The sequence below is a fragment of the Chlorocebus sabaeus genome, chromosome 11 (assembly GCF_047675955.1).
Source record: "Chlorocebus sabaeus isolate Y175 chromosome 11, mChlSab1.0.hap1, whole genome shotgun sequence".
In the NCBI taxonomy this organism is placed as follows: Eukaryota; Metazoa; Chordata; class Mammalia; order Primates; family Cercopithecidae; genus Chlorocebus; species Chlorocebus sabaeus.
In genome coordinates, this window is record NC_132914.1 from 96,045,137 (window position 1) to 96,064,015 (window position 18,879).

The 18,879-nt window shown below is 46.0% G+C and overlaps 1 protein-coding gene across 13 annotated transcripts in view; it reads right to left on the reverse strand.

Annotated features, from left to right (window-relative positions):
- The window catches only part of ANKS1B (ankyrin repeat and sterile alpha motif domain containing 1B), a 1,279,773-nt gene that overhangs the window by 5,497 nt on the left and 1,255,397 nt on the right, over positions 1-18,879 (reverse strand). For 4 of the 13 annotated variants that reach the window (XM_037987376.2, XM_037987367.2, XM_073021028.1 and 1 more), the window contains 2 exons: positions 9,999-10,166; positions 2,984-4,844 (listed from right to left, as the gene is read on the reverse strand). In XM_037987376.2, the coding sequence (XP_037843304.1) occupies positions 4,737-4,844; positions 9,999-10,166 (276 nt within the window). In that variant the 3' untranslated portion in view covers positions 2,984-4,736. Of the gene's footprint in view, positions 1-2,983; positions 4,864-9,998; positions 10,167-18,879 lie in introns of those variants that run through there. The other 9 variants (XM_008004354.3, XM_037987359.2, XM_073021027.1 and 6 more) reach the window with 3 other exon arrangements.

Sequence of the window (18,879 nt, forward strand, 5' to 3'; positions counted from 1 at the left end):
TCTTGAGGCTAAAAGCCACTTCCAAAGGATGGCAGAGTAGAAATACAGAAGGATCTTGAGATTTCAATGATATTATAAAGCTACAATTCCAGCTCTGTACTGCCTATCTCTGAAGTTCATGTTACATGAGGGAAAATTCAACTCCTACCTCGTTTAAGACATTGTTATTGCTGGTCTTTGCTACTAGTCCTTTAGTTCAATTCCTAACTGATACTCCCCAAAACAAACCTGGTGAATAACAGCAATTCAACAAATGTCACCGACCCCTGAATCTCTGCCTCCTCTACCCACTCACCCCAGCCACAAACACTCTGTTTTCCTGATGAGTAACTGGGTATCTAGCTGTGAGGTTGCTGAAGCTTCGTAGAATCTCAGAAAGTCATAAAGCTACTAAACGAGTTCACAAACAAGTGATGCATAGACCACACCCAGCCCACAGATGAGTTCTGTGTGGCTCACACTTATTTTTTAAAACAGAGTTTGCTGCCAACACTTCAAAACCCAATGATTTTGCATAAAAATCCAGATTTATTAGAAAATCTGTGGACTTTTCTGCCTGGCAACAACCATCTGGAACTCAGCAGCGGTTGCCCCTGAGATGAGTCACAGTTCCCACCCCACTCACCCATGTCACCTATATGGCTTGGAAGGCATGTGAGTTTGCAACCTGCTCAAAGCCACACCCCAGAAACGGCCTACTAAAATGGGATTCCAGAATCCACTTGCACCTTTCGTCTTTCTCAGTCTCCCCTGACTCAACACAGCACACTGGCATTGTTTTTTTTCCTCTCAGAAAACTGAGCATGCACTTTTGAGAATCAGAGAGAAATCCGCCTTTCAAATGTCAGAAAACAGCTGATGCTGCCTCTTACTTGGGGGCCTCTTGACTTCCCACGTGTCTTACTGCCACTTGAGAGGGAGGGCTGCAGGCAGGCAGGCTCCCTGGGGAGCAGCTGTTGGGATGCTTGATTGAGGCACTGCGACATCCAGAGGACAATTAAATTGGGTATTGAATATGAATTGCTTTGAATGGTTTTTATTACCACATCGTGAGCTGGCTTTGGTTGTAAAATCTGACTCCATCTCTTGCTCTTACTGTGGTGATTAGACAGAACTTCAAGATGTCCTAAATAGCGGGGCTTGGAATGTGCCCATTAGCTTGTCTGTACTCTGATACCTGCACTCCTCCACTGTCTGAACCAAGTTAGGAGCCCTGATTAAACCTCCGTGGCTGCAGTCGCCACCTTCCGCCGGGTGACCCCGTTGGAGATGACAAATAAGGATCTCTTATTTCAGCCTGATGTGTAAGTCTTCACATCACTGGTCGTTAACTACTCTTGGAAAATTAAATGCCCATGCAGCTTCCCCCCCCCCCCCCCCCCAAATATAGGTCTCTGAGGTTTTGGAGAGAAAAACAATAACTGTTTTAATAATAATTTGTAGCTATGATTTTTGATGAGTTGCACACTGAGTGCAATATGTTGGCTGTAGAATGATCACCTTTGCAGAAGCAACTCTAAGGAAACTGACGCCATGCTAAGCACAGAGTGAGTTCTCAATAAGTAGACTGACTTGAGCTGAAGACAGAAACAGTTAAGTGGAGGTGGCATTCCCCTGGTTGGCACCAAGGTCTCAGGGTTATTTCAACCACAAAAATAAGTTCCACCTCCTAGCTACTAATGGAGTCACAATATGCAGCACGGTGACGGTCAAAAGGCCTGAGCAAGTTCAAAGCACCATCTCTGCCTGCTTTGGAACTGGTTTCTGCGGGAAGCAGGACTCTGTTGGTGGGGCAGGCAGATGCTTGTGTCCATTTGCCTAGAGGCACGGACAGCAGTAAATGTGGGGCTGCCTGGCTGACTGTTGGGGAGAAAGGACTGGAGCATGGGTGGCTCAGTAGGGCCTTGCTGCATGTAGGCTCTGCGCTGGCTGTGTTGGCTAGTCACCCAACTTTATTTCAAAAAATGTTTCGAACCTTCAGATCGACTAGCCTATCTAAAAAGAGAACTTAGAAATTTATTCATTTTTTTTAAGTCTTCTTCCTACAGATTTCCTGAAAACGGCCATTATATTCTAATTCTCTTGAGGCTAGACCACTTATCAAATTTTCATTTCTTTTCAGAAATAATTAGGAATGATGCTACCTTGAATCCAGGTGTGAATTTTTATTGATTTTTGAGGATTTGGTCACGTGTTCCTTTATCCAAGCCTGTCTTCTGCTCCATCTTATCCAAACATTGAACCAGCAATATTCCCAAGTATTCCAACTTGAGAAAATCTTGTGTGTCTTGAGAAAAATCATTTCCATGACTTATTAATGAACTAACTAGGAATAATTTTCATAGGGTTCATTCACTCAAATTTGTCATAGAATACAATTTAATAGGAAATAATTAAATGGAATAATTGAATTCAAGTCCTTTTTTGAGTAATGTTAGCATTCAATGACCCCCGCCCCCGCCCATGGTTATTGAAGTTATCAATGTGTCAAATTTTCCCTTGAAGAAAATCAGCTGCAAATCTCTTCATCAATGCATGGGCCAACTCTCGTCTGCCCCCTGTAGGCCTAGTCCTTCCTTTTTCCTGCCCTGCACTGGTCTCTGGGGCTGCTGTGTGTGTAGGAAAAAATGAGAGGACTGATGACCATGTAGATAATGTTTTTCCAAACATACCATCGATGCTGTGCTAACAGTGATCCAGTTTGGTGATCCTTTCTCTTTTAGAGATGCCTGTCTTGACAATTCCTCCGTACAGTCTGCTTTAATATTTAAAAGAAGGCAGTGGGGGCTTAGGGCTGAAATTAAAGTTTCAGAGGCCTGTGTATCTTTCTCAGACTGGTTGAACTTGGAACTATGCAACTTTTCTTAACAATTTTGCCAATTAAAAAAGTCCCTTTAGTTGTAGATGCTGAGAAGTCTGGGCCTTTGGTTCTGCTCCTAAATGGGAGTGGGGAAGGTGCTCACAGAACGATGCCAAGCACCACTGCTGTACAACTTCTGTTTTATTTTTGTGTGCTTTTTTTTATAGGATATAAATAATGACAAAAATTACAAAATTTATAACTGGAAGCCCAAGCTTATTTACACATATGCTTCTGTTTCAGCAAAGCTCCTATTGACTTTGCTCCTATACAATTGCCTCCTGGTACCATATTTTAGTGTTATTTAACTCTCATTTTGCTACATACATATCAACAGTGAATAGGCAAAATATATACAAGGAACTGTTCAGTTCAAGTAATTTAATATTGTATTAAAATTCTTCAACACTGAACTAAAACCATATACATTTGTTAGTTTGAAATAAAATGTAGTTATTCTTCAAAACTCACCAACTGATGAATGTAACTGATCATTAGGTTTAAAATAATATCAGTTAATAAAAAAACATTAAGACAATTCCACAATTTATCAATATCGCTATAATGAACTTCAAAATGATTCACAATATGATTGTTAGAACAATATACATTAAAATGTTATTTTTTTCTATAATGATATTGGTACTGTTTATATAATTTGATTCTACATAAATATACATTATGGTATCATACAAATACTCCACAGAGACATTAAAAAATTAAAATACCTTAAAGAAATGTAAGTAAATTTTATTTAATCAAATAGTAAGCAAACTTGTTTTTTGTTTGTCTCAAGAAAAGTTTTATTACTTTGGAATTTCTTCTTTTTTTTGTATTTATTTTTTCTAGAAAAAGAAATTTTTGCAATAGAATTTTATTAACACCTTTCTCAAACAAGGTTTCCATGACAGAAATCTTGACAGCAGGAGCACTAGATTTTTTTTTGTTAACATGTTCTTTAAAACACTGTGAAGATTAAAAAAACAATCTTGGCAGGCTGATGGCTGCCTCAGCACTTTCGGGCCTCCTGCTCTAGGGAGCATCACCACTATTTTGCCACCACTGAGCCAGTCCTCTTGGTAGTAGCAGTAGAAATTTAATTATTTGAAATGAAACCAGAAACATCCCTCACAACTAACCTAGTTTTCTTATCAATGCATTAATGAAACATTCTTATAATAAAAATATTTAATACAAGACACATTTTGCTGTGCATAATAAATTCCTCTGTTTTAAATCATTCTTTCCTTTTGAACCAATCATTCAGTTGAAAGGTTTTCTTTCTCTGACATAGTTGATTACATATAAAATCCACAAATATAGAAATCGGGAAACAGAATCTCCTGGCAATCATATCACGGGAGTTGTTTTTGTCCTTTTGCATTAAATGATACTCAATGATAGAATGATTTTACAGATGCTTTGGAGGTGGGAGGGGTAGTGCTGCTCTGATTTCACCCTTAAGACTGCTGACAGTGAAAACATACTTTTAGGCAGTATTAGAGATCCCCTGTACTTTTTTTTTTTTTTTTTTTTTTTTTAAGAAAAGGTATTATCCCCAAATGAAGCAAAGCACGTACTGGGGCGGAGTCATCAGAAATACCTTGGGAGGTGGTGGGGAGGGGAGTCGGGAGCATCAGGGAAAACCCATCTCAACTCACGCCTCTCGGGGGTTGCAACCGGAAAGTCTTGCGTTTTCCGTCACTGGTGCAGAAAGAACTTCCCCAGGAATGGCCAGTGGCCTTTCGCCCGTAACAAGGCCGCACGCTCAGAGCAGTCTTCCTCCTGGGCTGGGTGGACGCGGAGGCGCGAAGGAAAGCCTGCTCCGGGACTGCTTGGCGAGCAAGGCACCGCGAGGACAGGAGGACGGCGAGTATCAGAAAATCGTGGTTTCATACTTGGTATTAATGCCCCTCTTGGCTTCTTGGCCCGGCTCCACAATCCACGGTAGATTGGCCAGAGTCTTTTGCTCAGATGGGTCGATCTGCTTTAAAACAGAAAGGCTGATGCCTGTTATACGGTCGCCGCGCGGGTGCGCGCATGCACGCGGACGCCGCTGGCGAACCCACGCGAGGCCCCGCGCCCCAGGCCGGGGGCGGCGATGCTGGTCTAGGCGGCTCGCGGGCTCACTCTTTGGACACACATTTACCGCATACCGACTCTCTGCAGGGCACCCTGAGGGTGACGGTGAATGAGGCACAGCCCTTGCCCTTGTGAGCACACAGATGGGGAGCAGACAGAGGCGGATTTCAGTGCTGAGAGGTGAGATACGAGGGGAAGAGAGGGCACCATGTAGGCACACACCTTGGGAGCCAGGGGGGCTTCATGGAGGAGGTGATTCAGGCCATGCCACTCCCCGGCTCTCACTCTCCAGTGGTTTCCATCAGTCAGTCAGAACAAAACCCGAACTCCTCACCGTGACCTCCAGTACTCCTGCCCACCTGATTTTTTTGCTCCAGCCACATAGCTTCCATGCTCTTCCTGCCCACCAAGCCCATGTCCAGGGCCTCTGCGCTCATCCTCTGCCCTGCCCGAGTTCCCTTCTCCAGACACCTGCATGCCTCATGCTCTAATGCTATTCAGGTCTCTGCTCAAATGCCACTTCCATTGCCACCTGTATTCCTAGAAGCCTTATCTGTTTACTCCTACAAAAAGCACCCCACCTTTTCTGCTGTCCTCTTCTACCTTATTCTTCACAATATTTATTGCCATTATGCATCATCACATATTTATTTGTTCATCCTCCACTGCCATGCATGCTCATGGAGGCAGGATTTTGTCTATTTTGATCACTGCCATTTTCTCCAAAACGCAGAAAAGCTCCTGGCAACCCCGTAAATAATAGGCACACAATAAATACTTGTTGAGTAAATGGTATCAAAAGAATGAGGTAATATTTAATTGAACAGCTGAAGGACCAGCAAGTATTTGCCTGAAGACAGGAGGAGGAGGCAATTGAAGTAGATGAAACAGCTCATGCAGAAGTCCCAGAATAATCTATACATAGAATAAAACAGAGCCTCATCTTCCACCATATACAGAAATCAACTCAAAATGGATTAAAGAATTAGAGGGAAGACCTGAGACAATGAAAGAACTGGAAGAAAACATTGGGGAAACACTACAGGACATTGGTCTGGGCAAAGATTTTTTGGGTAAAATTGCAAAAGCACAGGCAACAAAAGCAGAAATAGACAAATGGAATTACACCAAGTGAAAAAGCTTCTGCACAGGAGGGCATCAACAAAGTGAAAAGACAACCTACAGAATGGGAGAAAATATTTGCAAAGTATCCATCTGACAAGGGCTTAATAACCAGAATAAATAAGGGACTCAAAAAACTCAATAGCAAAAAACAAACAAACAAAAACAACAAAATCAACCCAATCTGATTAAGTAATAGGCAATAGAGCTGAACAGGCATTTCTAAAAAGACAACATACAAATGGCCAACAGGTATAGGTAAAAGTGCTCAACATCACTAATCATCAGGGACATGCAAATGACAATCACAATGTGATACCATCTCACCCCCGCTGGAATGGCTACTATCAAAAAGACAAAAATTAATGGATGCTAGTGAGGCTACAGAGAAAGGGAAACACTTCTACACTGTTGGTGGGAATCTAAATTAGTAAAGCCACTATGGAGAATAGCATGGAGGGTCCTCAAAAAACTAAAAATAGAGCTACCATATATTCCAGCAATCCCACTACTGGGTATATATACAAAAGAAAAGAAATCAGTATATCAAAGAGATATCTGCACTCCCATGTTTATTGCAGAATTATTCACAGCAGTCAAGACATGGACTCAAACTAAGTGTCCATCAGTGGATGAATGGGTAAAGAAAATGTGGTATATATACACAGTGGAATACTATTCAGCCATAAAAAGAATGAGATCCTGTCATTTGCAGCAACATGAATGAACTGAAGGTCATTATGTTGAGTGAAATAAGCCAGGCACAGAAAGACAAATATTGTATGTTCTCATATGTGGAAGCTATAAAAAGTGGATCTCATGGAGACAGAGTAGAATGGTGGTTACCAGAAGCTGGAAAGTGAAGAAGGGAGAGTAGGGATGAAGAGAGATTAGTTAATAGGTACAAAAACATGGTTAAATAGAAAGAGTAGGTTCTAGTATTTGACAGCGCAGTAGGGTGACTATAGTTAACAATAATTTATTGTATATTTCAAAATAGCTAGAAGAATTGTAATTTCTCAACACAAAAGAAAAATGTTTGAGGAGATGGATATCTCCGTTACTGGTATGATCATTACATGTCGTATACATGTGTCAAAATATCACACAGCAATAAAAAACAGTCCCAGAAGTAAGGGAAAATGGTCGTTGAGGGGTTGGGGTCAGGGAACAAGAGGGCAGACAACTAAGGGTGAGGAGGTGAGCCGGGGCCCAGTCAGGCTGAGCCTTGAGACAAATCCTAAAATGCTTTTGTCCCTGTGCATACAAATACAACGGGCCACTCCTGGGGCGGGGCTGGGCTGTCTGCTCTCAGGAACAGCCCCAGGCTGAGATTCTACACCATGGCTGCCCCTTCCTTTGGTGTTTCCAGGTCTGCCTGCCCTGTCCTAGCTGCCTGCTCTGCTCAGAACCTGGGGTTGTGGGAAGGCCTCTCCCATTTCTCTGACACCATGAGCTTTGCAGCTGCCTTCTACCGTGCCTTGACTGTATCTCCATAAGGTTGTGGGGAGGACCTCATGTGTTCTTAGGGATCACTGAATATTTCTTACCAAGAAATGCCCGGGGCTGAGGGAACTAGAATACTAATGCCTGTCGAGGGGGACTGATCTTGAAGCACATATAACATCAGTATTATTCACTGTATATTTTCCTGTTTCCCTTGAAGGCATCTGGATGAATATTCTATGAGCTCTTATGGCACCTAACCCTTTGTGCTCTTCTGGAAGAAGCCTGTGGGGACCAGGGTAAGGTCAGATAGAGGCACCTGCTGTGAACAGATTTATTTAGCCCACATAAGAATGAATACAATAGTCTGAGAGATAATCTCTAAAACATTCTGCAAGTTCCTGGACACTTAACAGCCTAATCAATCTCAAAGATATGCTTATGAAATCCACCCACAGGCCCTCATTTATTCATCCACAGATACTCACTGAGTACCTGCTATGGGCCTGGTCCTGGTGGTGACAAGACAGGTGGGGTCCCTGTGTGCATGAAACTTACGTTTTTGTGGAGGAAGATAGACAATAAACAAGCCATCAGTAAAAAACCCTCAAGTAATAAATGCTACACAGAATTAAAAGCAGATGACATGCTTAAAGGTGACTGGGTGTCTACGTCAGATTGGGTGGTCAGGACATCCGCCTCCTCAAGTAGCCGAGACCTGAATGACAAGATGAAGTCAGCCATGCAGAAACTGGGGGAAGATATTCCAGGTGTGGGGAGCAGGTGGCATAAAGGCCTCAGGTAGGAGTGAGCATTATATAGTCAAGGAATGGGAAGACCTGAGCATCAAAGAGGACTGTGGTGGGGGAAACTGCATTCTGGGTACTTGGGGCAGAGGGTGCCATGACTGATCTCTGCTGTGTGGGGAGGGGAGTCTCAAGGAGCTATTCTGCATAGGCCTGGGGCAAGGTGGCAGTGGCCCCAGCTGGAAGAGAGATGGAGGAAGTGGGGAAGAGTGGACGGGACTGATATATATTTTAGGGGTAGCGTTGATGGGATTTGCTCATGGGCTGGATACAGAGGTAAGGGGAAGATGGGAATCCCGGCTGACTTGTACACTTTGGGCTTGAGTTGCATGGTGAGTGGCTGTGGGGTGGGGAAGATGGTGAGAGAAGAGCTTTGAGGGGAAAATCAGGAATTGTGTCCTGGCCGTGCTAAGTTTCAGACGTCTGTGAAGCATCGAGGTGGAAATGTGAAAGAAGTTGGCCATGTGAGTCTGGAGATACAGAACTGGGAAGCAGTGTGTTGGGTTGGGTCGGTGCTGAGTGGGAGGACCAGGGGTTCAGAGCGTGGCGTTGGAAGAAAGATTTCAGAGGAGGTGCAGCTCCTGGGGATGGTGGGTAATGAGTGATGGGCACAGGAACGAATGGCTGGGGCTGGAGGGAAAGGTCCCGAAAGTAAACTGTCAGGGAAATGTGAGACCAGATGCTGGAGGGGTCATCCCTGTGGATGTTGATATTACCAAGAAGGGTGACAGGGATAGGCCTCCAAAAGAAGACTGAAAACAAGAACTGCATCGTCACAAAAGGAGGTGCCTCCTTGCAAACGTTAAAAATGCCTGCTGCTGTTCCCCTATGACAGTGGAGGTGGGGGCTGGTGAGGAGGAGGAGAGACAGTTCCAGATGGTAGGATTCGGGGGCGTGAGAGCAATGCATTCTGGGGGAGTCCCAGGGTTTCTAGTTTCTAGGATGCAGTACGGCAGCCGGGGCAGAAACCAGATGGGAGGCTGGTTGGGAAAATTCCAGCTTTTGGATATTGCTACTACCAGAGGAGGCCGCTTTGAAGTCATGCAAGCCTGTTGGGACAGGATGTCTGCAGAGCCTGTGGGAGGGAAGAGGAAGAAATTCCTGGAGGAAGGCAGATGCTGAGAAGGAGGGGCTGCACCTTCTGAACAGTCACCATGCTGCAGGAAGCCTCAGCTGCGGGAGACAAAGCACCCGGGCCATGGCGCAGGCCTTGCATATAGCAGGGCAGCCTGTGCATCCAGCTTCCTCTAGTTGGGGACCGAGGACATCATCATTGTGTACCTCTGCAAACCTCTCTGGAGGCCAGGGGCTTGCAGGAGACTTTGCCCTCTGATGAGATGGCAGCTGAAGCCCCAGGGAACACGGCTCCCAAGCTTTCCCAAACCTTTAGTTAGGTAAAATTCACCAAGAACAGCAGTACCTGCTGCTGAGACCCTTCATAGGGTTTCTGCAGGTGACTGAGAAAGTAGATTTCTCTGGAGGCTCCAGGTTGAGAGAGACGGTCCCCAAGACTTGGTGGGAACCAGGCTGAGGTGATGATGGACACATGCCAGGAGGAGGCCAAGGTAAAGGATGAAGAGGCCCTGGATTCTAATGGCACCCACACCACACAAGGGCCTGGTTAGCAGCCCCTTTCCCTCCTGTTCAAGGTTTTTGAGAACATCTGTATCTTTTTTACTTACCACGGACTTGCGAATGCTAACGCGGGGCTTGGGGATGGGTTTGGAGGGTTTGTTTTCAAAGCTTTCTGGAAGTGTGGAGGAGTGTCCCCCTTTTCTTGCTTGTAGTGCTAGCTGGTAAGCGACTTCGAATGCCTGTCCCAGGGTTAGGATGATTTCGTAGGCTAAATTCTGCAAGAAAAATTGAGAAAGCATTTGCTACTGGCACACTGCAAATTAGAATGGGTGGAATGGCTGAGGAACACTGAGGGAGGTGAACTAGGGAGGAACTTGAACTACTTCACCAGAGGCAGCAGCGATTCAGTGGAAATCTACGAAGAACAGGACACTCCGGGTCCAACTTAGGGTTTACAGCAGGCATTAGTCACTTGTGAAAAGAAAAATCTTGGGACCCCAAATCACTAAGATAAAGGAAAAAGTCAACTGGGAACTGCATTGGGCAAACCTGCCTTGCATTCTATTCCTAAGTAAGATAGCTACAAAGATAAAAAAGCTACATACCTCCCTCACAATTTGCCCACAAGGAAATTTCCTGCGGACAAAAGACAGAACTCAAAGTCATCCCTCTGCTCCGGTGTGAGATAAACGCATATCCGATTGCTTTCTTTGTCCTGTTGTCTCCCTAAGCCAGACTAAGGCATAAGTGACTATTCATGTAAATTGTGTATTCAGTGAAAGACTAATCAGAAACTCAAAATAATTCAACTATTTGTCTCTTATCTACCTACAACCTGGAAGCCCCCTTCCCACTTCTAGTTATCCTGCCTTTCTGGACTAAACCAATGTACTTCTTACACATACTGATTGATATCTCATGCCTCCTTAAAATGTATAAAGCCAAGCTGCACCTTGACCACCTTGGGCACAGGACCTCCCAAGGCTGTGTCACAGGTGCATTTTTTTTTTTTTTTTTTTTAGACAGAGTCTCGCTCTGTCACCCAGGCTGGAGGGCAGTGACACAATCTCAGCTCACTGCAACCTCCACTTCCTGGGTTCAAGCGATTCTCTTGCCTCAGCCTCCCGAGTAGCTGGGACTACAGACGCATGCCACCACGCCCAGCTAATTTTTGTATTTTTAGTAGAGTCGGGGTTTCACTATGTTGGCCAGGCTGGTCTCAAATTCCTGACCTCGTGATCCACCCGCCTCGGCCTCCCAAAGTGCTGGAATTAGAGGCGTGAGCCACTGTGCCTGGTCCACGGGTGCATCTTTAACCTTGGCAAAATAAATGGACTGAGACTTGTCTCAGATACTTTTTGGTTTACACACTGATAGGGCACACTTGCTTACAGATCCCCAGTTAACCCCAGGAGGAGCAGGTTCCACAGCCCACTGGCCCCAGGAGCCCACACCATTTACAGCTCTCCCTGTGGGCAGCTGGTTTGCCCCCGAGGCCTTGGAAGGGAAGGAGTTACTACTGGTATTTCTGCTGAGTCCTGGGAGCGCTTCAGCCTTGCCTGTGAGGATGATCCCGCACACACCACAGGAGGTGTTCCTGAGAAGTTTGGGTCTTTTTACCTCAAACTTCTGTGATTCAGTGAACATCTATGAAACACAATCAAAATCTAATTTAGGCCTAGAGGAGAGGTATTAGTCATGCTGGTGTGGCGGCTCACAGTCGCAGCAGTGAGCATGCAAACAGCGCTCCAACAGAGCCAATTCCCCAGCGATTTCTTCAGGCTTTTGCTCTCCCTGTGGGTCCACTCTATATTTTATGATCAAATCAGCAAGAGACAGGAGATTCTGTCAGGCCAGATGCCGTGCCAAGCAGCGCCTGGGAGAAAAGTTCTTTTCCTCCGACCTTCAATCAGTCCTTTTCTCAAGATGATTTCTAGCTTTCTTCTCTTCTCCAAATCTGTATCTTTGATTCCTGCCTTTTCTTCCAAGCACAGCTCTGCCTGGTCTTCTCTCACCGAGAAACCATCACATTGTCTGACCCAAAAGAGGCAGAGTGTCCACCACACCCTGAGGTCACAGAGCGTCAGAGGAGCAGATGCATACTGGTCACAGAGAGCGTTCTGAAGGTCGCTGCGGCAGCTGAGAGCAGACACGGTCTACCCCAAGTTTTCTTATTTCTTTTTTTTTGAGACGGAGTTTTGCTCTTTTTGCCCAGGCTGGAGTGCAATGGCATGATCTCGGCTCACCGCAACCTCCGCCTCCTGGTTTCAAGCAATTCTCCTGCCTCAGCCTCCCAGGTAGCTGAGATTACAGGCATGCACCACCATGCCTGGCTAATTTTGTATTTTTAGTAGAGATGGGGTTTCTCCATGTTGGTCAGGCTGATCTCGAACTCCCCACCTCAGGTGATCTGCCCACCTCGGCCTCCCAAAGTGCTGGGATTATAGGCGTGAACCACCGTGCCCGGCCATCCAAGTTTTCACTCTGATGAATGTCCCTAGAATGTCTGCTCATGGTTTCTCAAAAATCACAGAAATATCATTCTGCTGATGCTGATACTGCAACTAAGCGGACCCTCTCTGTTCCTGCCCATCTCCACCCTCATCGAGCGCTCTGGCAGCCCAATTCCCACACTGCTGCCGGGGAGATGTGTTTGTGATTGCTCCCATTTGATGATGATGGAAAGGAAGATGTAGGATGGCGCCTTCTGAGGCCATGGGGAAGAGGCCCAAAGGTTCTAGATCAACCAGATTTCAGATCCATGCCAGATCTATTGTGATGGTCTCAGAACCAAGTGGGGAAAATGCCTCTGAGCTTGAGAGTTGGTTTGGGAAAGGATGTATCTGTCTCCTTTAAGTAAGTTGTCAGGAAATACTGACCCTACAAGACAGACATCTGCCTGCTGGAGATACCGCACCTTGCACAGCAAGCTGAGCACTTCCTTGCAATGAACACTGAGCCTGTGTTTGCCTCCAGAGATGAGTCAGCCTAGTAAATTAGTAACGCACCAGCAAATGATAGTGGAGGAGGCCTGAGAGACAGCTCTGACCATCACTGCACAAAGAGGGCTGAGCTCTTTCCACTGCCTACACTTGGCACTCACGTCACCGTCAGCTTTGCCTCTTAGTGTTTGCGTGGGTCCCCTCTGAAAGGCAGGCAGGGCTTCCGACTTCTGTAGTCTCAGAATGAAGATGCAGGCTCTTGCTCTTGTTCATGCTACTGTGGAAGATGGCTGATTTCCATCTGTTGGGGACATGTACCAGATATTCGTGTTCTGGGTGGGAAACTAGACTAAGATGAAGGTGTGAGATTCAGTGATTCTGTAACATGTGGTCTCTATCTGCTGTAACAGTGGAACTTAATGAGTGTGAATTCCTTTATCATTAACCTAAAAATAAGTTAGTGAAAGTGAGATCTACTTAAAGCTTCAGTATCCTCAAATTAAAGTAAGAAGACCTTGATTTGAGCAAGTGAGGTTTTTCACATGACTATGGGAAGCCTAAAGGTTTTGGGAGAGAATGTTAGAAGTCCTGCCCTTTCATTTTTAATTAGTTCCTGGTATTAGGAAACTGCTCAAATAAGACACAGAGACCAGACTGTTGGATTAAGTTTTTCTACCTAATGGCTTCTCCTGGTTCCGCTTGCATTTTCCTTGACATCTTGCTTTGGTTTTATTTGAGAATCCTTTGCAGAGCATTCTTTTGTGATTATGTATAGCGCAGGATTGGACACTGTTACCTTTCCTCTTTTGTCTGCAGCCTTACTGTTTGTGGTACTGATGCTGGGTGCCAGGAGGGTCCATGGGCACCGAGACGCACCTTTCAGGCACTCTGTTGCCCATCCCGACACACCAGTGCCCTTTTGGGGAAACAGATGCTCATCCCATGGGACCTGAGGACACATGTGTGAATGGGGAAAGGACCCCCATCTTTTTGTAGGTTCATTTCTCCTGCTGCTCCTATCAACATTCCTACTATCTGAAATGGGAGAGCTGCTATCATGTACGAGGAGACTCTACCGGGATGAGGCTGAAAATTATATTGTAAAATCAGAAGGCTTAGGTGAGAAGCCCATCTTGCAAACCTCAATGATGCTGGCTGGCTCTGAAGAGCCCATGGTGACACCCAGAAAATCTGAAAGCCCAACTGTCTCTGCCTTCAACATATTATCCCTGCAACTGTGGGGAGGCCAGTGCCTGGTAGTGGGCCTGGCACATTGCAGGCACTGAAGGAATGCTTGCTTGTTTGCTTGCTGAATGAATATCCAAAGGACGAGCTGGAGTAATCATAACATTTCTAGTTAATACTCAGTCTAGTTACCATTAAGGGAGAACTTAACAGGTGTGAGGGATGTGCCAAGCCTTATCTTTGTTTCATTTAAGTCTTCCCACAATCACGTGCAGTAGCATATTATCCTCATTTTATAGATGAGGCAATGGAGGCCCAGAGGGGTGAAATAACTTTCCAGACATCACAGAGATAGAAAGTTACAGAACTTGACATGAGCCAATATCTGTGCTCAAAATCCCCTGCTCTTGGCCCAACCCCTGTGTCTACCCTGCTTGTCTCTAAGATGACTGCCATCAACTCTCCCCTCCTGTGCACACCATGGTGTTTCCTTGTTGAGAAGTTGAATCTGCTCTTTGAATCTGGATTGGTTTTACTGACTTGCTTGACCCATAGGATGTAGCAGAAGCAATATGCTGAACTTGTGAGGCTGAATCATGAGGAGTCTTGCAGCTTCCTCCTGGGCCTCTAGGAACGTTACTCGGGAGGAATTAGTCATGTAAAAAGTCTCACCATCCTGGCTGGACACAGTGACTCACGCCTGTAATTCTAGCACTTTGGGAGGCTGATATTGTTTAGCTGTGTCCCCACCCAAATCTCATCTTGAATTATAGCTCCCATAATTCCCACATGTTGTGAGAGGGACCTGGTGGGAGGTAACTGAATCATGGGGGAGGGTCTTTCCCATGTTGTTCTTGTGACATTGAATAAGTCTCACAAGATCTGATGGTTTTATAAATGGGAGTTCCCCTGTACACGCTCTCTTGCCTACCGCCACATAAGATGTACCTTTGCTTCTCCTTTGCCTTCCACCATAGGCCTCCCCAGCCATGTGGAACTGTGAGTCCATTAAACCTCTTTTCTTTATAAATTACCCAGTCTTGGGTATGTCTTTATTAGCAGTACTAGAACAGACTAATACGGAGGCTGAGGTGGGTGGATCACTTGAGGTCAGGAGTTCAAGACCAGCCTGGCCAAAATGGTGAAACCCCATCTCTTCTAAAAATACAAGAAAAAAAATTAGCCAGGCTTGGTGGCAGGCACCTGTAATCCCAGCTACTCGGGAGGCTGAGGCAGAAGAATCGCTTGAACCTGGAAGGCAGAGGTTGCAGTGAACTGAGGTTGCACCACTGCACTCCAGCCTGGGTGACAGAGCGAGACTCCATCTTTTTTTTTTTTTGAGACAGAGTCTCGCCCTTGCTGCCTAGGCTGGAGTGCAATGGCACGATCTTGGCTCACTGCAACCTCTGCCTCCTGGGTTCAAGGGATTCTCCTGCCTCAGCCTCCCAAGTAGCTGGGATTACAGGCGCCCACCACCACGCCTGGCTAATTTTTTTGTATTTTTAGTAGAGACAAGATTTCACCATGTTGGCCAGGCTGGTCTCGAACTCCTGCCCTCAGGTGATCCACCCGCCTCAGCCTCCCAAAGTGCTGGGATTACAGGCATGAGCCACTGCGCCTGGCCAAGACTTCATCTTAAAAAAATAGAAAAAAAAAAGGTCTCGCCATCCTGAGATCATCATGCTATGAAGATGCCTGAGCTAGCCACAAGGAGAGGCTCCCTGGACAGGAACAACGGTTTCAGCCAGGCCAGCCCAGCCCAGGCTCAAGATTTGGGAGTGAAAGGGTCTCAAAGACATTGGAGCTCCAGCAGACATCACATAGAGAAGACTCAAGGCCCAGACAGCTGGCTCCAGTCGGGCTGCCCCAGCATCTCCAGCCATTGCAGGCACCCTGGCTGAGGCCCCAGATGATGCTGAGCAGGACTGCCACACCCAGTCCAGATCCCTGACTTACAGAATTGTGAGCATAATAAATGGATGTTGTTTTATATTCTGGGGTGGTTTATTACACAGCAATAGATAACTGGAACACCATGTGATACTGCAGAAGGCTGGCTGGACCCTCATTCAGACAATGGGAAGATGGCCCATGAGCCCAGGAGCTGTGATGAATGCAGCTTAGCCAGGAGGCCAATCCTGGAGCCACCCCGTCCCCATGCCTGGCTGCCCTGGCTGTGGGGAAGCTGGCTGATCACAGCGAGCACTAAGGTGTCCCATCCTGTCTGCTGGCTCAAACCACAGTGCTGCAGTGAAGTCAGCAAAATCATGCTCTCGTCTCTACTTACTACCTCCCTTGGGCATCAATTCAAACTCACTTAGCTTTACCTTTATTACCTCACGTCTCTAATGCTGTAACCTGGCCTATCTCTGACCTTGGCTCCTCTTGCCTCATATAAGCTCATTGGAAGATACTTGCCTTGGTCTTTCTAGCATAATTCTTTTGAGACACATTTATTATGGCAATTGATCTGGAGTATTTTCTACCTTACAGAGACCACCAGTGAAAGAGGGCTGCATGTGTGTGCATGTGTGCACGTGTGTGTGTGTGCATGTGGGGTGCAGGTTGTGTGTGCATGTGGGGTGAGGGTTGATTACTGAAAACAGCATACTCTGAGCCTTGGTTTTCTCATCTTAAAATGGGGATAATAACACACGCAGAACCCACCTAACTGGATTGTTCTGATAATGGCTAATAATATTATTTAACCAAATGGCAATACCGGCTAGCATGTATTATTTACTGTGTGCCATGCACCACGCCAAGTGCTTCAACATGGACTCTTTAATTCAATCCTAACCACAGCTGTATGCCGTAGGTCTGTTACTTCCATTTTGCACATGAGATAATTATGCTCAGAAAGGTTAAATAACTTGCTCATGAAGTCAGCACCCAACCAAACTGGGCTTTGAATCCAGTTGTTCTGAGAGGCCGTGCTCTTCTTGACAATTACACCTTAGAACTATACGTTAGATAAAATAAAACAAATTCTGTAATCTGTTTTTTTTTTTTTTTTTTTCTTCTTTTTTTGAGACGGAGTCTCGCTCTGTCGCCCAGGCTGGAGTGCAGTGGCGCGATCTCGGCTCACTGCAAGCTCCGCCTCCCGGGTTCCCGCCATTCTCCTGCCTCAGCCTCCCGAGTAGCTGGGACTACAGGCGCCCACAACCGCGCCCGGCTAATTTTTTGTATTTTTAGTAGAGACGGGGTTTCACCGTGGTCTCGATCTCCTGACCTTGTGATCCACCCGCCTCGGCCTCCCAAAGTGCTGGGATTACAGGCGTGAGCCACCGCGCCCGGCCTGTAATCTGTTTAAAAAAAGTTTAAAAAACATGAGCCAATTGAGCTTCCAAGTGACTGACCCATCTTGGCTGTGGTGAGGTCGCCTACTGGCCCATTTGCCTGGGTCTCGTGCCCAGCCTGTCTGAGACAGCCTCCAGGCCAGGGGTGTACTTTGTGACTCGACAGAGACCATCAACACAGGAATTCTTCATCTTAGCCAGGCGTACACGCCTGTAATCCCAGATACTTGGGAGGGTGGGTGATGTAAAAGATATGATGCAACTCCCATCCTTAGTAGTGGCTATTTCGGAAGAAGGGCAGGGAGTCCCAGTCCAATGCGGAAAAACCTCCTCAGAAGCACAGGAATTCTCCTTCCCTTCCCTTCTCTTCTTTCCCGGGGATTTTTTTTCTTTTTCTTTTTTTTTGAGATACGGTCTCACTCTCTCACCCAGGCTGGAGTGTAGTGGTGTGATCTCAGCTCACTGCAATCTCGCCTCCGGGGTTCAAGTGATTCTCCTGCCTCAGCCTCCCAAGTAGCTGGGATTACAGGCGTGCACGCCTGGATACTTTTTGTATTTTTTTTTTGGTAGAGATGAGGTTTCACTGTGTTGGCCAGGCTGGTCTCAGACCCCTGGCCTCAAGTGATCCACCTGCCTGGGCCTCCCAAAGTGCTGGGATTACAGGCATGAGCCACTGTGCCTGGCCAGGGATTTTGATCTGCAAATTAAGAACTGTTACATTACAGGAGCTTAAGAAACGATGGTATCATAAAGATAAATCCTAATGCAATCAGGGGATGCAAACTTGCTTTTCTTGTGCAAACTGAAGATATGCAGGTCAGCCTTATATTTACTGTGGTTTCTTCAAGGCAGTCATGGATATTGAACATCACCACAGATATTTACCAAGCTCTTTCCATGTGTTAAGGGCTGTGTCCCTGGTGCCAGGCCCATGCCTAGCCTATAGACAATGTCCAGGAAGTGCTCACTGAATGACATGGGGGAGCGAAAGGGTCCATCAAGTCTCTCATTACATCCAGAGAAGGCTCATGGAGAGACAAAGAGATCTTCCTCACCATCCTCCTGCATCTTTGTCCCCGAGGCTATACCCAGCATATTCATCAGTCTAGTATGAGAAAAACTGTGTCATAAATGGTGGGCAATCTGTCCCCTAGAAAAAGCTCTGGCCACCAAAGTAATTAATTTATTTTAACTGGTACATCACTAAGACTTTTCTGTTTCTTAGTTTGAAAATCTCTTAGGCACAGGGGTTCACTGATATATGTGCCAAAATATTCATTAAAGTGTTTAAATTTTCATTATTAGAGGACTGATTAAGTAGAATACTAGGTAGCCATTTAAAATGAAAACTGGAGGTGGGTCGATTGCCTGAGCTCAGGAGTTCAAGACCACTCTGGGCAACATGGTGAAACCCTGTCTCCACTAAAATACAAAAAATTAGCCAGGCGTGGTGGTGCGCACCTGTAATCTCAGCTACTTGGGAGGCTGAGGCAGGAGACTTGCTTGAGCCCAGGAGGCAGAGGTTGCAGTGAGCTGAGGTCTCACCACTGCATTCCAGCCTG